Below are 20,740 nucleotides of genomic sequence, written 5' to 3' on the forward strand. Positions count from 1 at the left end.
CTCAGCGGGAGCCCCGCCTGTCTCCGGGCAGCTTGAGCTCCCGAGCGCTCGCTCAGCCTGTCAGTAACCGTCGTTTGCGCTTTCTTTCTTTCTTTCTTTTTTTTTTCCCCCTTCTTTTCTTCCCCCCTTCTGCCTTTGTCCCGCTTAGTAACTGGAGTCTGACCAATCGCTGCGACACCGGCCGGCGCCGGCTGTCTTCTGATTGGCCCGCTTGGGGCGCGCAGTCGTCTCCCGCTCCTCTGCCGAAGCAAGGCAGACAAAAGACGCAGGCTCCAGGCTCCGGCAACCGGGATCAGCCAATCACCGCCCATTTTACCTTGTTCCCTTCCCTCCCCCTTCCCTCACCCTCCCGGCTGGGCTGGCATGCTCCCGGCACTGACTCCTGGCGAGCGGCCAGCGCCCGGACTGTACCATTTTGATTGAGGCTGTGGTGGAGAGAGGATGCTGGTTGAGGAGCCAAGCCCTAGAGAGCGGCAGGGAGAGTTGAAAGCCGAGGTGGAGGACCGCTGCTTCAACACTTTCTAAGGCACTTGACAGTTCTTGTACGCCGAGGCGTGACAGACTGGAAGGGGCAGTGGTGATACTGGCTGTTCCCCCTATTCCGCGAGATTGGGTGGCGCCTCGGCAGGGGGTGTGGGGGCGGGGGAGGATGTCCCCTCCGCGCCGTTAAAATGAAACTCTAGTGGCTGGAATCAGGGCCGAGCGTCAGGGTAGCCGGCACTGGCGGGTTTGCTCACACCCCGGCTGGAGCGCCCAGCCGAGCCGTGCTCTCTGGACTCTCTGACCGGTCCTCGTTCCAAAGCTGCTGCAGCTTCGGTTCCGAGCCCCACGGGAACGGAACCCGAATCCTGGCCCTAGAGGGAATCGCTCTCTGGAGACCACTGGGACCCCGAAACTTGAAGGCAATTCCCAGTCTCTTTTTAAAATTTTTCTTTTCTTTTTTTTTTTTTTTTTATGCCTTTCTTTGTCATTCCCCAGCTTTCTCGTAACTCGTTTTTTTGCCCCCTTTTAATTCTTCCTTCAGAGGACACAAAAGTGTCTTCCGAGGAAAGATTTGGAGGCAGCGGGAGCTTTTCTCTTTGGAGAGCGATTGTGTAGAAAGGATTTTTGGGAAGCCGCTTTTTTAACACCTCTACCCTCTTCCGCACAAACCTCTCTGTAGCACTTTTGAGGAGAAAAGCCCATAGCTTGAAAGTTCAGGGGGGCATTTTTCTGGGTGCTGTGGGAGAGACGAGGAGGACCCTGTCCTCGTCCTGGTAGTTGGCTGGACTTTTACCAGCCATTGGAAACCCCGAAGTACATTTCCTTGCGGAACTTTTGCAGATATGTATTTTTAGATTTTTAAATATCAGACCAAAAAGTATATATGCTTTCTATACGTTTCCTGACGACCTACCCCTGACAGCGCGATGTACAATACGGTGTGGAGTATGGACCGCGATGACGCAGACTGGAGGGAGGTGATGATGCCCTATTCGACAGAACTGATATTTTATATTGAAATGGATCCTCCAGGTACTTGAGGAGGGGGAAGCATCTTGGGATGGGTCTGATTTGTGTTTAACAAGACCTTGGTAATATTTTCAGGGCAGAAGTATTCTGGGGTGCGCTAGGTTCGGGATGAAGGGCAGATTTGCAGTTAGAGTTGCTATAAAACTGCTTCTGGTTTACACATTTAAAGTTTGAGGTTAGGACCCTGATCCTATTGTCCTGCGAAGGTGGGGGTGGGGGATAGAGTGGGGATGGGAGGAAAGACTACTTTCTATTTTTGCCACTGAGGGTCGTTCAGGTTTTTGTCGACCCTCCACTTTTTTTTTTTTTCCTTTCAATAAAAACTCTTACCTACAAATGATGTTTTGTATTCCACTCTTGAAGTCAGTTTTTCCCTTTGGGAGAATTTCTTAAAGCTTATCATCTCATACATTAGTCTGATTTGGTTCATTGTGTTTTACCTTGGTTAACTTAAGAAACTGAGGTGCCTACGTGATATTCATTTTAAGACTCCCTTTTTCCTCTCATAGAAGCCAAATGCCGGTTAGTGATTTTCAGGGATTGGGCGTTCTTGTTCAGTCATGGCCTTAGTCTGAGAATATAGTAACTCAGACAGATCTACATGCAATCTTTTTATTATTCTTTAATTTATGTTGACTTAATTTATGGGATAGAGTTTAATATAACTTCAACTTTTAGGGTAAAAATTATAACCTTTCTCTTTCTTGTGAATATATGATTTGTACATATGTGATAGGTTCCTATACACATTGTAACGTATACCATACAGGGTCTTTATTTTAGAGCTTTATCCAAGGCCTTTTCAGACATTCTGTGTATCTGGTAGGGAAGAAAAAGGAGGGAAAAATGAAACAAAGTTTTTTTTTTTTCCCTTTGAATTCTGACTTTATGATTATTAGCTGTCAGATTTTGAAACCTTGTTTGCAATTACAGACAGTGCTTTATGTAATGATTTTGAATAAGTAGACTGCCTTTATGATTCCCTGTTTTTGTTGAGGATGAATTCATTGTATCTTTTTAAAATGTTGTAACTAAGCCTACAGGATAAATGGTGTGTCATTGGGAGCCTGGTTTATTATAAGATTATGTATTTTTGGAGATCTTTGAAAGGATTTAAGCCCATGCAAGTGTAATGAAGTGTGAATGCCTTATAGGAGGTATGTGGAAATTATTTCTGTGTTCTTTTGAACAGTAAATTATCCTTTTTTTTTCAATTAGTAATGATGTTAAATGATACTGTATTAAAAACTAATACTAATATTGAATAAACCTTTTTCACTCTTATTCATCACTCAGAAATTTTTTTCTTTTCTATTGTTTTCTAACCTTCTTTATTTGCTTTTATAATTGTGACTGCAATCCAGATGCTGCTTTTTGGTGTTTTGTAAAGTTTGTAAGATTTGCCACCCATCTATTGTGTGTGTTTTCCCCTTTGTTTCCCCCTAATGGTAAAGCTTCACTTCTATTAGATACATTTGTCATTCGTTTGCTAAGAATTTTAGTGCATTACTGAAACCTTTCTTGTAAAAAGTAAGGTTAATAATTTTAGATTTCTGTTATTATAAGAATTATATATTCTGCCTTAGAATTGTACTGTATCACATACTGTCTTGCCTTGGAGACATACAAAGGGAATATGTTGGGCGGGGAGGTTAGTAGGGAGGAGGAGAGAAAATGAAGGCATTAATGGTTGAAAAATATTGGCCTACTAGAAAAATAATGGCCAAGTTGAATTGAATTTTCCAAAAATAATTTTTTTAAGAAAAGTTGACTCTTGTAACTGTGTAAAGATGTGGTCTTATAAGATTATAGAAAATTCTGATCCAAACTTTATTTTCCATGGAAATAAACTTTTGTGTTTAAAATTTTCATTCTTGAATGAAATTGTGCATACTGAGATCCTATTCAGAATGCTGAAAATATGTACGTGCTGCTTTTTATTATTCATTTTGCATCCTTAATATAGAATATGGTTAGTTATTACTATTCACTTTTTAAAAAGGAACCATACTTGAGTATATTGAGACATTGCCAGTGAAATGAATTTTTTTTTAACAAAAATAATGTGCATATTAACCTTGTATGATTAATTAAGCTTTGAAACATTAAAACTATAAGTAAATCATCAGTGAAGTGGTTGCAGCATGTTTTGTATCTGTCTTTTTCTTAGCTCCTACTCTATATGGAACTCATATTATTCCCTGCATGGACTGGCATGATAACACACTAAATGTTTTCTGGATTTTATTCTCTCTAGTCTACAGTAATGTTAAAAATATTATCTGATGATTTACCTTCCAATGATAAATCTTCTAGTGGGTTTAAAAACCTTCCAGTGGCTTCCTTTTGCCTACTTAAAACAAAAATGTGCCAAATAGCTTACTCTGTCATCAGAGTCCCTCTATTTTTACTTCTAATTTTCTAGTCCATTCTTCTAGAGTTCATCATAACTTATGTAGAGCTATTTTTTATTTGCTGTTCCTTGATTGTATGCTTTTATCCTCTTCCTGGGATGCCTTTCACTCCCAGTGTTCACTTGTTGAGATTATATATATGAATTTAGAACCTAGGTCACATACCTTCTTTGCCAGGATATATGTTCTCTGATCCCTATTAGAAGTCTTATTTCCTTCCTTTTTTCTCCCTCTTATAGCACTTCTCAGATGGAATTTCTTCCATTCTGTTGAGAGTAGCTACTATGTTTATTTATTTGTACTTGTCCCTGTGGAATTGTCTTCCCATCTGGTTGGAAGCTTCTTAACTTGCTCAGGGTCTTGCAGGTAGTAGACAATTTAATCAATATATGTTGAATTAATAAATAACCAAGGATTTTTTTTCTAGCCTTTAGGTATTTTTTACTTCAGGTCCTTGGTCATCTCATTCCTTGGCTATTGCAATAGCCTAGGGTTAGTTAAATAACTTTTGAGTTAGACATTTGTTTACTTAGGGCCCTTAATTATTAATAGGGCCAATTTTTTTGTATGTTTTTCATCTTAGTTTTAGACAGAACCATAAATGCAAAATTCTTCTGTTAATTGCTTCTAGTGGCCTCAAAAAATATTTTTCAAAGGTGTTTCCCTCCAGCCTATCTTTCAATAACTATCATTACCTTACATCTTGAAGGTTTCTAATAAGTTACTGACCATGTAACAATTGAGTTCAAATGGGAGCTTAATGTTTCTGTGTTTTCTGTCAGCTATTGAAATTACTGAAACATAAAACTTTTTTATTTTAGAAATGTTAAGATTGTGGTCCTGAGAATTGCCAAGAATGAGCATCTTGGTTAATCTTTCTGTGAATGTGGGAATTGAGATTATTCTGTAGCAAAGCAATTGCAGGATAGACCTCTCAGAGTACAGAATAGACCTCTTTTGGTACAGAAGCTATTGGAAGGTTAACTTGACTGATGTAACTCATGCACAAAACTTATAGATAGTGGACTTTTAGCTCAGCATCTTAGATTAGATGTTATTGTTCTGATGTGAGGGAAAATGTAATGTTCCTTTTTGAAAGTAACAGATATATTTTTTAGAATTGTAGACTTTTGGGGCTGGGGATGTGGCTCAAGCGGTAGCGCGCTCGCCTGGCATGCGTGTGGCCCGGGTTCGATCCTCAGTACCATATACAAACAAAGATGTTGTGTCCTCTGAGAACTAAAAAATAAATATTAAAAAACTCTCTGTCTCTCTCTCTCTCTCAAAAAAAAAAAAAAAAAGAATTGTAGACTTTTTGGTTCTCATCAAGATAAATTTCGTTAGGGTGGCAACATCTCATTAGGTAATTAGAAAATTAAAATTTTTATTTGTTTGGCAAAACATAGTCTAGAGAAGTGGTTCTCATTGTTTTTTGTTCTCAGTGTCCCTTTATGACTCCTAAAAATTGAGTACTTATAAACTTATGTTTTAGTGGGTTATATCTGTTTATATTTACTGTGTTAAAATAAAACTGAGGGGCTTTGTCCATTTTGTTTTTTAAGTTTTGTGTCTTTCCTACTTATAATATCTCATGAACCTGTGGAAATGTTGCTCCAAGTCATTTTTTCCTCTTAGTTTCTTTTGCACTTGTACTTATCACCTCATATTGAAATTATTTTTTTAATGAAAATTTCTTTTTAGTTGTAAATGGACACAATATCTTTATTTTATTTATTCTTATGTGGTGCTGAGGATTGAACCCAGTGCCTCTCATGTGCTAGGCAGGTGCTCTCCCAATGAGCTACAACCCCAGCCCCCTTGAAATGATTTTTATTGAAGGTAATAGTTGATAACATTTTTTGAATAATTATTATAGGCCAAGAAGTATGTTATGTTTTCATATATACTATTACTTTCAGCCCACAAAAACTTTATAAAATAGGTACTATTATCCCACTTTCCAACAAGGAAACTGAGATTTAGATAAGTTTGGTAACTAATTAATGGCTTATAGCTAGCAGATAGCAAAGTGGTTCTGTCTACCAGATTTTTAAAGCCTAGGCTCTTAAACAGTAACTCTTTTAACTGATTGCTATTTCTGATTTATTGTTCCTCTTTCCCATTAGTTTATTCAGAATTCTTTAGCGGGGCTAATACTACTAAAATGTTTTTTTCATTGGGTTACTATCCTACTGAAATAAAAAATAATCAATAGCTTTCCCTTTTTTTCAGTGCTGGGGAATCAAACCCAAGGCCTCCTACGTGCTAGGCAAGTGCTCTACCATTGAACTATGTCCACACTCCTTTCCCTTTCTTTGAAGCAGAAGATATATTCTTAACATGGTATAAATGATCTTCAGTATATGGTACCAACTTACATTTAGAACTTTATTACTGATCCTTTATTCTCACATTTCTCTTCTATCCTATTCCTTCTAGCCTCATATCCTGAATATATCTTGCTTATTCCTATCTCCAGGCTTTTGCTTATGTTGCTTCCTATATAGAATATACTCATCCTACCCCCATCTTTAAATCAGGATTTTGTGCTAGTCCCCCTTGCTTCTTAAAACTTTCTCCAAAAATTTTAGTAGTGCACCTCTTTATATGTAGGGTCTTTTGGTCTGTTACTTTGGCATGGAATCATGTGTTATATTATGGTATTTAATTATGAATATAATTTATCTCCCCTAGAAGATAAGCTTCTGCTGCTGCTGTTTTTTTTTGTTTTTTGTACCAAAGATTGAACCCAGGGGTGCTTAGTCACTGAGTCACAACCCCAGCCCTTTTTTTATATTTTATTTAGAGGCAGGGTCTCACTGAGTTGCTTAGGGCCTTGCTAAGTTGCTGAGGGCTGGCTTGAACTTGTGATCTTCCTGCTTCAGCTTCCTGAGCCGCTGGGAGAGATAAGCTTCTTAAGGTCTGGCTACCATATATATACATATATATATATATATATATGTATAATTTAAAAAATATTTTTAGTTGTCAATGGGCCTTTATTTTATTTGTTTATATGTGGTGCTGATAAATTTTGTTAGGGTGGCAACATCTCATTAGATAATTAGAAAATTAATTACCAGAATCAAACCTGGTAACTCACACATGCTAGGCAAGTGCTCTGCCACTGAGCCACAACCCCAGCCCCTCATATTTCTTTTGTATCTTCTTTTCTCTAAGTATCTAGTGCCAGAGTATTTTATTAAATCTTAGGCAGGTGGACCCTGCCAATTTGATTTTTTGTAAAAATAAATAAATAAAACAAAGACATTGTGTCCATCTACAACTAAAGTTTAAAAAAATATATATATACAAGGCTGGTGGGAGGGGAAGGGAGGAGGCATGGGGGTAGGAAAGACGGTGGTATGAGATGGACATCATTACCCTAAGTACATGTATGAAGACATGAATGGTGTGAATATACTTTGTATACAACCAGAGATATGAAAAGTTGTGCTCTATATAAATTGCAATGCATTCTGCTATATAACAAATTAGAATAAAAAATTAAAATAAAAATTAAAAAATATACACAAGGTATAACATACTATATATGAGCAAACTATTTGGAAACTGATTTTTAATAAGGCTTAATGACTAATTATTTATTATCATCCTGTGACCATTAAATTTAAATATAGGAGGTAATGAAAAGATGCAATACTTAATGTTGTTATTAGCAAGATTTTGTGGTTTGTGGTAAAAGTTGTTTTTGAAAATTTGAAGAATTAGTAAGTTTTTCAAAGCTCTTAGGTTAGTTTTACACAGCACAGGGCCAACTGGAGACTTAAGTTACCCAATGTGTTATTATGCCAATTAACTTTAGAATGTGTAGGACTTCACATATGATATCAAGGTACAGTTAGTCATTAAGCCTTGTTAAAGATTAGTTTCCAAATAGCTTGCTCATATATGGTATGTTATATCTTGTGTATATTTAAAAAATATTTTTATTTGTAGATGGACACGATATCTTATTTATTTTTATGTGATGCTGAGGATTGAACCCAGTGCCTCATACATGCTAGGCAAGTGCTCTACCACTGAGCTACAACTACAACCCCAGATCTTCCTGTGTATATTTGTAAGTTCATATAAAGTAAGAAAGTTATCTCATTATTTTTAAATATATATTTTTATTTGTAGATGGACACAATACCTTTATTTTATTTGTTTATTTATTTATTTTTATGTGGTGCCAGGGATTGAACCCAGTGCCTCATGCATACTAGGCAAGTGCTCTACCACTGAGCTACAACCCTGGCCTGGTTGTTTCATATTTTTAGAAAAATAAAAACAGTGGTCTAGGTCCAGCCTGCCAGATTGTACCATTTTGCATATGTCATGTTAATATGAAAACTATCATGTGACCTGGTATTGATGAGCCACAAAGCCAAAGTCAGTACCATCCATTATTATCCAGCCTTGAATATCCTTTCTCATGTTCTGAGGGCATGGGGCAACAAATGCAGAGCTTATGGTTATGTAATCTTAAATATTTATATTTTTTATTTTTAAACTTAATAATCATGAATCAAAATTTTGAAATCTGAACTTATTTTGGAAAAAACCTTACTAGAAGGAATTGTTTGTGCTAGAAATATATTGCTTTGGAATTTGTTCATATATATTAGACATTTTAAATTTTCTTTTGGTACTGGGAATTAAACCCAGGGGCGCTTTACCAATGAGTTACATTCTTAGTCCTATTTATCTTTTGAGATAGGGTTTGCTAAGTTGCTGAGGGTCTTGCTAAATTTCTAAGCCTGGCCTAGAAATTGAGATCCTCTTGCCTCTGCCTCCTGTCAGTGGGATTACAGGTGTATGTTAGACTTTTGACTTTCAGTTCTATAATAGGGTCACTCAGTATGGTATAATTTATGTTGAGGTTCTTATAAGCATTTGTAGAATTAACCACAAACTTTTCCCCCTGATATTATTTCTGGGATATTTTTCATATTGTATGTTTTTACCTGTAAGTAGCAAGACCTAATTCAAAATGGCTTGAGAAGAAATTTTATCTTCTCAAATAATAGGCTTCAGGGCTGGTGGATTTCAGCCGTTAAGTAAAAAATTCATATTTTGTTTATATTGCTCATATATGTCATCCTTGGGATTGGCTTCATGTTTAGGCTGGTAGCAAAATGACTGCAGTGATTTAAGACATTATATCCATACACAACACCTTCTGAAAGAAGAAAGGTGTCCCTTTATGTGCCTCTGCTTTTGGAGAGAGAAAACTTTCCAAAAACCTCTAGCGGACTTCTTTCACATCCTATGCTAGTTCTTGAACCAATCACTTGTGATTACTCTTAGGCTAATTATGTGCCTGAATCTGGAATGGTGTTTGTTGACTTCTCCTGAGGGGATATAGTTTATAGGGGAGGGATTCTATTAAAAAGGGAAGAAGGAGGGAATGGATGCTAGGTAAATAGTGAACAGTGACTAACTTGGAAAGTCATTTGGAAAACACATGCTGGGGATTAGACCCAGGGGCACTCTACCACTGAGTTGTATCACTAGCCCTTTCTATTTTTTTTTTGAAGCAGGGTCTTGCTAATTGCCCAAAGTGGCCTCCAATTTGTGATCCTCCTGCCTCAGCCTCCAGAACCACCGGAATTATACATGTGCGCCCTGTGGCTGGCTAAATCATACCTCTTTTCAAGATTCTTGTCTTTGTGTTTGTACATAAACTGCTGGATTTGGTAGCATACATCTGTAATCCCAGTGATTCTGGAGGCGTAAGGCAGGAAGATTGGTAAATTTGAGGCCACCGTGGGCAGTTTAGTGAGACCTGTCTCAAAATAAAAAAAGAAAATGAAAAGGGCTAAGGATGTACTCAGTGGTAGAGCACCCCTGGGTTCCATTCAGAATACTGCAAAAACCCAAACCTAAAAATAATAGCAAGTTATTTTTTTTCTTTTTTCAAAAGTAGCAGTGGGAAACCCATTTTCATTTTCTAAGCTGGAATTCATGGGGTCAAATACTATTAAGAGTTAAATATAAGATAGACCTTTTTTTTTTTTTGTCTTTCTTCTTAGTTATTTACTAGAAGGTAAAAGAGGTAAATAACTTGTGGCACTTTTCTCATTTGAGGAACATAGGTATTGGAATACAGTAGTAGTACAGCAAGAATGAGTGAGAGCATTTTGCAAAACAACAAACTTCAAATTCTCAAGTTTAATAAATTAAGTAAATTCAAATTCTCAAGTTTAGTAAATTAAGTAAACTTGGAACCTATGGAATGATTTATGATTTGAATGTTAGCCTTAAAAATTAGGATATTAATTTAAAATAACCTGTAGTAAAGGACCCAGGTTAGGCAAGCTCTCTATCACTGAGCTACATCCCCAGCCAGACTGCCTGAGTTTAGATTGTGTCTCTGCCACTTCCTAGGATGTGTCATTGGGCAATTTACTTATCTCTTTATGTGTTGTGGTTTCCTCATCTAAAAAAATGGGTGTGATAATAATCATTCAAGAAGATTTAGTAAATTTGTAATTGTAAAGCACTTAACAATGCCCATATTTTTGTGTATTAATACATTCATATTTTTAATGTTTGGCTTCCAGGAATTGTTCTAGGAGCAGCAGTGAACAAAACAGCAAAAACCTGTCTTCATGGGGGCTGGGGCTGTGGCTCAGTGGTAGTGCACTTGCCTGGCATGTGTGAGGCACTGGGTTTGATTCTCAGCACCCCATATAAATAAATAAAATAAAACTTTTTTAGTCTATCAACAACTAAAAAAATTTAAAAAAACTGTCTTTATGGAGCATTCATTTCCAAGAGAGGGAGGAAAGCAGAGAATAATCAAATCCATAAGTAAAATATTAGTGATTGTAATAAATGCTATGCAGAAAAAGCGGAGACTGTGTGTGTGGAGGGGAAGATTGCTATTTTAATTGGGTGGATAGGGAGGATCTGAACTAAAGGAGTGAGGAAGTTTGTAGTAATGGCAGGTGTGAGGGCAGAGATTGAACTCAGGGGTTCTGCTGCTGAGCTACATCTTTAGTGTCCCCCTTCCCTTTTTTGGTACTGGGGATTGAACACAGGGGTGCTTAACCACTGAGCAACTTCCTTGGCTCTTTTAAAATTTTGAGTCAGGGTTTTGCCAAGTTGCTTAGGGCCTCACTAAGTTTCTGATGCTAGCTTTGTACTTGCCATCTTTCTGCCTCAGCCTCCCCAGCCTCTGGGATTACAGGTGTGTGCCACTGTGTCTGGCAGCCCTTTTTATTTTTTATTTTAGATGGTCTTAATAAGTTGCCCAGGGTGACCTTGAATTTGTGATCTTTTTGCATTAGCTTCCTTAGTCCCTGGAATTAGAGCATGCACCACTACGACAGGCTTATTTTTCTCTTGTTTTGAAGTGTTAAAATTCTGATCTCTGACATTTGTTTGCTAAGTAGCAGTATATATGGCCATAGTTATTTGAGGTAGGTTTACTCACAAGTTACTTTTATAAACAATTCTGTATAGATCTATATTTGTATTATAACTTACTTTCAAAAGTATTTTTTTTTTTTGATACTGGAGATTATAATTTATCAGTGAGCTATACCCCCTACCCTTTTTTATTTTTAATTTTGAGATAGGATTCCACTGAGTTGCTGAGCCTGGCCTTGAACTTGGAATCCCTGCCTCAACCTTTGGAGTAGCTGGGATTACAGTATGTGTCACCAGGCCTATCTGAGAAATATCTTAGGAAAGAAAATTTTTCTAAAGTTCTTTCTTTGTTTGGTGAGCTATGAAGGTGAGAAGAAATTAAGCAAACCATGGCATACATGTTTCATTTTATGTTATGGGCTAAAGTTGTTGACAATTAATATAGATTTGTGTTTTTTCCCTAATTATTGTAATGCTTAAATGCCTGAGTACATATATAGGTATACAATGGAATAAGTATACATTGTTCAGTGTTTTTTCTTTGGTACCAGGGATTGAACCTAGGAGCACTTAACCACTGAGCCACATTCCCAGCCCTTTTTTCTTTTTTTATTTTAAGATAGAATTATACTAAATAGCTTAGGACCTCACTAAGTTGCTGAGGCTGTCTTGGATTTGGAATCCTCCTGCCTCAGCTGCTGAGTCACTGGGATTACAGGTGTGCGCCACCATGCCCAGCTCTGTTTATTTATTTATTTTTTTTAAGACATTGATGGGCCTTTATTTTGTTCATTTATCTATATGTGGTGCTGAGAATTGAACCCAGTGCCTTACATATGCTAGGCAAGTGCTCTATCACTGAGCCACAACCCCAGCTCCTGTTTAGTTTTTAAAAGGACAATCAGATGGTTTAGGCTTGTTGAAGGACATTAATTCAGAATTTGGGGTTTAGTCTTTCTCCAAATAATCATGAAATATAAGAGCAACTACCATATCTGCCTTACTGGGACTGATCTAGGCCTCTCTGATTTCTAAGGCTCAGCCAGGGAAATTTAGAGTTGCCAGATAAAATACATGAATATGTCCCATATAACACTGGAGACATACAATATCAAAAGTTTTTTTCTTTGTATGGTGTTTAGGAATATTTGTAACTTGATTTAGTAGATATCAGGATACTTTCACTTTCAATAATAGAAAAATCCAACCCAAACTGGTTAAAACAAAGAGGATGTATGGACATATGTAATTGAAAAGACAAGAGTGAGGGCCTCTGGTATGGTTTCATCAAGGCTGTCAGGCTTTGGCCCTATTTTTTCTGTAATTCTCTGGGATTTACTCCTTATCAGCTATTTTCTCAGGCTGGCTTTCCTGTAGTAAAAGATGGCTGCCGTTGGCTCCTGGGATTATATGATTCCTCATTCCTGGGGGAGAAAGATGAATATAACCCCAAAATACTAAGCTAGACTAATTGAATCATCCTTGTGTTCCAAAGGATCACTGATTAAAATCTGAGTAGCTTTCTCTGTCTAGACAAGTGGCTCTTAAATTTGAGCATGCGTTAGAACTACCTAGGGTTTTTTTGTTTTTTTGAAACACAGATTTCTAGGCCTTACTCTCAAAGTTTCTGATTGAGTATATCTGGGGTTGAGTTCCGGGAATTTGTATTTGTAACAAGTTCCCAGATGTTACTGACTTTTTGGGGCACAAATCATACTTGGAGAAACTGCTATATCAAATCAGGGTCTACCTTTGGAGCTGGGGAAAAGGTCAGTCCTATCTAAATTCTTTACAGTGTGGCAGGGCTTAAGATATGTTTTTGGGGGAGATAATGGCAATGCTGGTTTTTTGTTTTTGCCTATTTAGCTTCCCTAATTTTCCTTTAGAACCAAACCTCTTCCTCTTGTAATTGATTTGGCTTGAATGGAATTGACGTAATCCATTGGTTTAAAGGTGGGCACATGACCCAGGCCTGGTCAAAAAGAGTACTTGCTTGGGCACAGTAATTAGCTCAGAGGTGAACAGGGGAGCGATCTTTGTAGGATAGTCTATGTACCTGACTTTTACTATCCTGGCTATTGATAAGAAGATGACAATCCTTGTCTTCAAGGAGCTCACACTGTAATATAGGAAGAACTGCATGTAAAAAAGTACATACAGTACTTTTCTTTATAACTTTCCCTTTCTCCTGGCTATCGTATAATATACATTTTTTTTTCTCCTTTCTTTCTGTGATACTGAGGATTGAATCCAGGGGTGCTTTACCACTAAACTACATTCCCAACCCTTTTATTTTTTTATTTTGAAACAGGGTCTTGCTAAGTTGCTGAGGGTCTTGTTGAGTTGGTAAGGCTGGTAATCTTCCTGCTTCAGCCTCTTGAGTTGCTGGTATTAAAGGCAGGTACCAAGTCTGGTTATATTTTCATTATACTCTGTACTCTATTATTTCCTTTGTAATTCTTTTTTTTTTTTTTTCTTTTTGGTACTAGTGATTGAACTCAGGGGTATTCGACCACTGAGCCACATCCTCAGCCCTATTTTGTATTTTATTTAGAGACAGGGTCTCACTGAGTTGTGTAGTGCCTTGCCGTTGCTGAGGCTAGCTTTGAACTCGAGATTCTCCTGTCTCAGCTTCTTGAGCTGCTGGGATTACAGGTCTTTTTAAAATTTTTATTTTGAGACAGGGTTTCATTAGGTTGCTTATAGCCTTGCTAAGTTGCTGAGGATGGCTTTGAACCTGGGATCCTCCTGCCTCAGCCTCCCAAGCTGCATTACAAGTGTGCACCACCATGCCTGGCTCCTTTGTAGTTCTTTCTCTTTTTTTTTGTACCAGGATTGAACCCAGGGGCGCTTAAGCACTGAGCCACATCCCCATCCCCAGCCCTATTTTGTATTTTTATTTAGAGTCAGGGTCTCACTGAGTTATGTAGTGCCTTGCCATTGCTGGGGCTGGCTTTGAACTCTTACCTCAGCCTCCTGGGCAGCTGGAATTACAGGTATTCGCCACCGTGCCTGGCTCTTTGTAATTCTTTTTGTTGTTGTTGTTAATTTTTTTTTTTTTAGTTGCAGATGAACACAATACCTTTATTTTATTTTTATGTGGTGCTGAGGATCAAACCCAGTGCCTTCCACATGTGAGGGGAGTACTCTACCACTGAGCTACAACCCCAGTCTTCTTTTTAATTCTTAACTACAATTTATTATTAGTAGTTTAGCCTCTTTAGGTCTCATTGGATTATAAATTTCATCAGGAAAAGGATAGAGTCCATAAGTAATTGCTGGTTCTCTAATACCTTCTATCTCTGAAAGTAGTCAGTAAATATTGGTTGGATGCATGTTTGTGTTATAGTAAAAGAAGAATACACACGCATGCACGCGCACGCACACGTACACGCATACCACAAAGGAGGTATAATTGGTTAATTGGTGGGATAGTGGAGAGGTAACAGCCTGTGTAAATGCCTAGAGATGGGAAGTGGCATTAGATAAATCTGGACAAATAGGTGAGTTCATGAGTTCAACATTGTCAAAGGTCCTGAAATGTATTTAGGGGTTGGATATTATCCCACAGAGCATTGGATAGCACTAATTGGTTTAAAGTAGGGAACAGAACATGTTTGCTGCAAAATGAAAAACATGGAGGAAAGTAAGATTAAAGAAGAAAAACTGATCAGGAAGTTATTTCAGTATAGACAAAAGATGTTATAAAACCCTAAAATAAGGTCGTAGCAATGAGAATAAATAGGAGAGTTGTATTAAAAGTAGAATTGATGGGGCTTAGAGACTATCCTGAGGGAAATGAAGGAATCTAAAATGACTTTTAGTTTCTTACTTGGGAGCTGGTGGTACCATAAATGGAGAGAGGCAATTTAAGGATAAAAGCAGATTTGGAAGAGAAAGCCTCTAAATAAAAATGAGGCAGGGTGAAATGGTCTAAGTTTTCTTCTTTTGGTGGTTTCTTTTTCTTCTAGGCTTTACTTGGGGAGGAAAGGAGAGTGTCTTTTACTGTTTCTGGGTTTGGGACCATGAGCAGGTGATAGTAAATCAGATATTACTGATTTTCCATGGGTGGAGGAGAGATTACCATGGTACCTGAATGCTTCCAGGGTATTAGTTGCAGGTCATTTTTAATTTTTATGTATCTAAATCCCCTCATCTTTGTGAAACCAAATTGATATAAATTGTAAGAAAATTAACTTTTTTTTTTGCCATGCTAGGATCAAATCCAGGGCCTCAGGCATGTTAGGCAAGCACTCTACCAGTGAGATAAACTCCCAGCTCAGAAAATTAACTTTTCCCCACATTTTAAAAAATTGAGGCATTATAGTTTAACTCTTAAGATTAATGAATTAGCCAGATGTGGTGACACATGTCTGTAATTTCAGTAACTCCCTAGGTTGAGCCAGGAGCATCCCAAGGTCAAGGTCAGCCTTGGAAACTTAGCAAGAACCTGTCTCAAAATAAAAAGGGCTAGGGATATAGCTCAGTAGTACAGTGCCCGTGGGTTCAACACCCAGTACCAAAAAACAAACAAATAAAATATTCTATTTTTATAAAACAAAAACTGTGTTTCACCTCTTTGTTAAGGATTATATGAACATGGAGGAAGTTGTAAAGGTGCTTTTTTTGTCAGGTATTCTTTTCAATAGACTGTAGCAGTGAATGAAATAGTCTTTGCCATATGTGGGAAAAGATAGGACAGTACACAAATTAAGAAATAAATATATAGTATGGTAGGTGGAGGTAAGTAATCTACAGAAACAAGTACTGGGTAAGGGGGATGGAGGGCAGAAAATGAATTTTATTTTGAGTAGTCAGAGAAGGCCTTACTCTCTGATATGGCAATTTAACTTTATTATTTTGAAATATAATACATATAAAATATAAAACAAACACATAGTTTACTGGCTTCATATAAAATGAAAAATCACATAACCACTGAGTTAAAGATATTGAAGGTAGCCAGCTTTCCAAAAGCCCAAAGCATGTCGCTTTCCAGTTATATTTTCCATCTGAGGTAATTATTGACTTTTTATGGTAATTACTTCCTTTTCTTTATGGTTGTATCCCTATATGATACATATTATTTTTGTCTCTTCTTGACTTTGATTATATATATATATATATATATATATATATATATATATATAATTATACAATATATTTTCTCTTATGTTTTTCCTTCTGTATTGTCTATATTGTTTTCATGTAGCTGAAATTTGTTATTTTATTACCATAAAGTATTTCATTGTACATCTTTTTTTTTTTTTCCTACTGGTAGATATTTGGGTAGTTTCAGCTTTTGGTTATTGTGGACAATGTTGTTATGAACATTTTTATACATATGCCCTGCTATATATCAGCATGTTTCTGTAAGACATATATCTAGGATTCAAAATTGTGGTTTATAGAATATGTTTATCATCCCTTTTAGAGAATGCTAAACTGTTTCCCTCCACAACAGTATTTGGGAGTTTTTCTATATCTACAATAACCCTAAGTGTTGTTAGACATCAAATTTTTATAAATCTTAAGCATTTATAATTGTATTGTGTAGTGGTTTAAAATTCATTTGCATTTTCCTTATTGCTAATGAGATTGCGCTTTTTATGTATTGGCAATTGGTTATCCTGTATCATGAAATGCCTTTTCATGGTCTTTCCCATTTTTCTCTTGGATTGTCCTTGTTTTGTTTTTTCCGTCTTACTGATTTTGTAGCAGATATAGATTTTGGATATTAGTCCTTCGTCTGTGTGTCTCTCTCTCTCTCTCTCAGAAAGTCCTCAGTCTCTTACATACATTGCAAATATCTTCTCACATTTAAGATGACATTTTGAGCAGGGATCTAAAGGAAGTAAAGGAATGACTCATAGGGATAGCCATTGAAGGGTATTATAGTTTGAATAGCAATTATTAAGACCCAAAGTCAATTTTTTTTTCCTTTTGTTACTAGGGACCGAACCCAGGGGTGTTCTACTACTGAGCTATATCCTTATCCCTTTTTATTTGTTTTTTTTTTTTTTTTAAAGAGAGAGAGAGAGAGAATTTTTGTTTGTTTGTTTGTTTTCGGTGGACACAACATCTTTGTTTGTAAGTGGTGCTGAGGATCGAACCTGGGCCGCACGCATGCCAGGCGAGCACTCTACCGCTTGAGCCACATCCCCAGCCCCTTATCCCTTTTTATTTAATTTTTGAGACAGGATCTTGCTGAAGCTGGCATCAGGCCGGCCTAGGAGGTGTATTTTTTTTTTAATTTAAAAAATAAGTTTATTTCTCACCGTTTTGGAGGATGGGAAGTCCAAAGTCAATGTGCTGGCATCTGCTGAGGGTCTTGCTCTGCCATTCCATGGCAGAAGGGAGAAGAACAAGAGAGCAAGTACTCAAACTTGCAGCCTCTGCTGCCCCCCCTTTTAAATTAATTTATTATTATTATTATTATTATTATTATTATTATTATTATTAGAGTCTTTCTAAGTTGCTGAGGCTGGCCTCAAACTTGCAATCAATTCTTGTGTCTCAGCCTCCCAAGTAGATGGGATTACAGGTATGTGCCCCGCCCAGCTTTAAGCCCTTTTTATAATTGACATTGATCCATTTATGAGGGAAAACACACCCAGTACTGCTGCATTGAGAATTAAGTATCTGGGATGGGAGTGTAGAGCACTTGCCTACCCTGCTTGAGGACTGGTTTGGAATCCCAGCAAAAAGAGAGTGACAGAGACAGAGAATAAATGAATTAAGTTTCTGCCGCATGTCTTTTGGGGGACACATTCAAACTACAGCAGTACCCCTGAGGTCTAGGCCTTCCAGCCAGGTCTGGGATTCTAACAATAATATCTACTTAAAGAAAAGTTCTGTTGTATTTGTATTCTAATCTTATTACCCAGACAAAATTATTTCCCAAAAGCTTTAAAAGTTTTTGCAAATATGTACAGCATCTTCTAGGTCCCTGATTTATTTTCTCCAGTCAAAGTAAGAGCAGGCTCTGAGGAATTCCTAGGCCCATTAAACTGTTAAGCCCTATATCCACTGGACATGACCAGCCATTGTACCTGTCTTGGTGCCACATCTGATTTTCAAGGTCTTCCCTCGAATAGAGATTCAGACTCCTTCCTCTGTCCAGCTTCCCCAGGAGCTGCTGTTGCATCACACAGGACTGGTAGAAATCTCCCACATATAGGGGCCCAGCTCAATGGAGGTTTGGAGCTGGCAGAACATCTAGGAGGAGTATTTTTGAGATGCTGCAGAGGCTGCGAAAGATCCGCCCCCACCCCTGCCCCATACTGGGGATTGAACCTAGAGGTGCTTAGTCACAGAGCCAAATCCCTAGCCCTTTATTTTAAAAATTATTTATTTATTTATTTTTGAGACAGGATCTCACTAAGTTGCTTAGAGCCTTGCTAAGTTGCTGAGGCTAGTCTTTTTTAGAAATATTTATATATATATATATATATATATATATATATATATATATATATATATATATATATTTAGTTATAGATGGACACAATATCTTTATTTTGTTTACTTATTTTTATGTGGTACTGAGGATAGAACCCAGTGCCTCACATGTGTGAGGCAAATGCTCTACCACTGAGCCACAACCCCAGCTCCTGAGACTAGTCTTGAACCTGCTTCAAACTCCCAAGTTGCTAGGATTATAGGCGTGCACCACAGTGCCTGGCTTGCAAAAAATTCTTCTCTGTGATTGAAAAATGGATGGTTAAGAAGATCTCAGGGGGGCTGGGGATGTGGCTCAAGTGGTAGCACGTTCGCCTGGCATGCGCGGGGTGCTGGGTTCAATCCTCAGCACCACATAAAAATAAAATAAAGATGTTGTTTCCACCGAAAACTATACAATAATTATTAAAAAATTTTCTCTCTCTCTCTTTAAAAAAAAAGATCTCAGAAAAAAATGAAGCAAAATGAAAAGAAACTTATAAAAGTTATTCCTTGATATGACTGCAAATATGTAAAAAATAGAAAGTATGAGGTTTGTGTGTATAGTTCAGTGGTAGAGCATTTGTACAAAGTCCTCCCTCGGTTTGGTCTCCAGCACCAAAAAGCAAAATAAAACAAAATAGAATATGTTGAAGGGAAGGATGTAGAAAGTACTATGATTAAATGAAAATATCAATTTGATTATGGGATTGTGGACAATGTTTGTCCTAAATTTGTTATTATATAGCAAAAAAAACTTTAAAGGTATATTTAAAAAGAAAAGATTTACAAACAGACACTAAAGTTTGAAAAAGTTTATTCTTTAGAAAGATAAACTTGCAGCTGCTTCTTATTACTTGAAGCATTAATAAGTGGGATTTTGTGTTAGTTTCCTATTGCTTCCATATCTAATTACTATCAATTTAGTGACTTAAAAGTACACAAATTGTGGCTCACTTGCCCGTGTGTGCAAAGCCTGGGTTCAGTCCCTAGTACCATGAAAAAAAGAAAGTAAACAAATTTACTATTCTTACAGTTTGGAGGTCAGAAGACCTAAAAATCAAGATATTGGCTGAGCTGCATTTCTTCTGGGGGTTCTATGGAAAATCCATTTCCTTGCCTTTTCTAGCTTCATTCCTTACCTTTCTACCTGCATTCTTTGGTTCCTAGCCCCTTACTCTAATGTCAAAACCAGTATGTATGGTTATCATTTCTTTAAATCACCCCCCGCTTGTTCTCTGCTTCCATCATTATTTTTCCTTTTCTACTCTGACATTCCTACTCCTTTTTTTAAAAAAAAATATTTATTTATTTATTTATTTTAGTTCTCAGCGAACACAATATCTTTATTTTATTTTTCTGTGGTACTGAGGATCGAACCCAGCACCCCGCGCATGCCAAGTGAGCGCGCTACCACTTGAGCCACATCCCCAGCCCTTCCTACTCCTTCTTAAATACTTTTGTGAGTACTTTGGTCTACTCAGATGATTCAAGATAATCCTCCCATCTTAACATTATTATCTTAATACATCTGCAGAGTTCCTTTTGCCATGTAATGTAACATATTTATAGGTCCCAGGGGTTCTTTAGAGGGCAATTATTCTGTCTACTATAGCCTCTAAATTTGAGAATAAAGTTTTACCAACTCTGTTTCTTAGGGTTGGATGAAGTGAAGAATTGGAAATATAAATAAAAGAGAACCCTTACTAGAAGAGAATGTGCTTTTTGGATGTTTTTGAATTCTATGATATCTGCTATAAGTAGTTAGTTTGGGATTGACATTACATATGATGTGAGGGATGCCCAAAACTTGATTAGAAACTTTTAAAGTCATGCCTTTGTGTACTTGGCTTCCTTGAGAGGAAAAAGAGTTGTATTTTGTTAGAAGACTGGTTTGATTTGATCTGTTTACCAACTGTGTGACATCGAATAGTTCTCATCTGTAAAATGGGCATAATACTTAAATCAGAAGGATTTTTATAAGAATTATA

General features: G+C 37.2%; 1 protein-coding gene across 1 annotated transcript in view; it reads left to right on the plus strand.

The window, feature by feature from the left end:
• Window positions 1-666: 666 nt before the first annotated feature.
• Pik3r3 (phosphoinositide-3-kinase regulatory subunit 3) overlaps window positions 667-20,740 on the plus strand; it is a 78,453-nt gene continuing 58,379 nt past the window's right edge. Inside the window, exon 1 of the mRNA XM_046469345.2 lies at window positions 667-1,515. Within this exon, the coding sequence (XP_046325301.1) occupies window positions 1,410-1,515 (106 nt within the window). The 5' untranslated portion in view covers window positions 667-1,409. The remainder of the gene's footprint in view (window positions 1,516-20,740) is intronic.

The sequence above is a fragment of the Marmota monax genome, unplaced genomic scaffold (assembly GCF_021218885.2).
Source record: "Marmota monax isolate L192 unplaced genomic scaffold, Marmota_monax_Labrador192_F-V1.1 WCK01_AAM20220418_F8-fsc00008, whole genome shotgun sequence".
NCBI lineage: Eukaryota > Metazoa > Chordata > Mammalia > Rodentia > Sciuridae > Marmota > Marmota monax.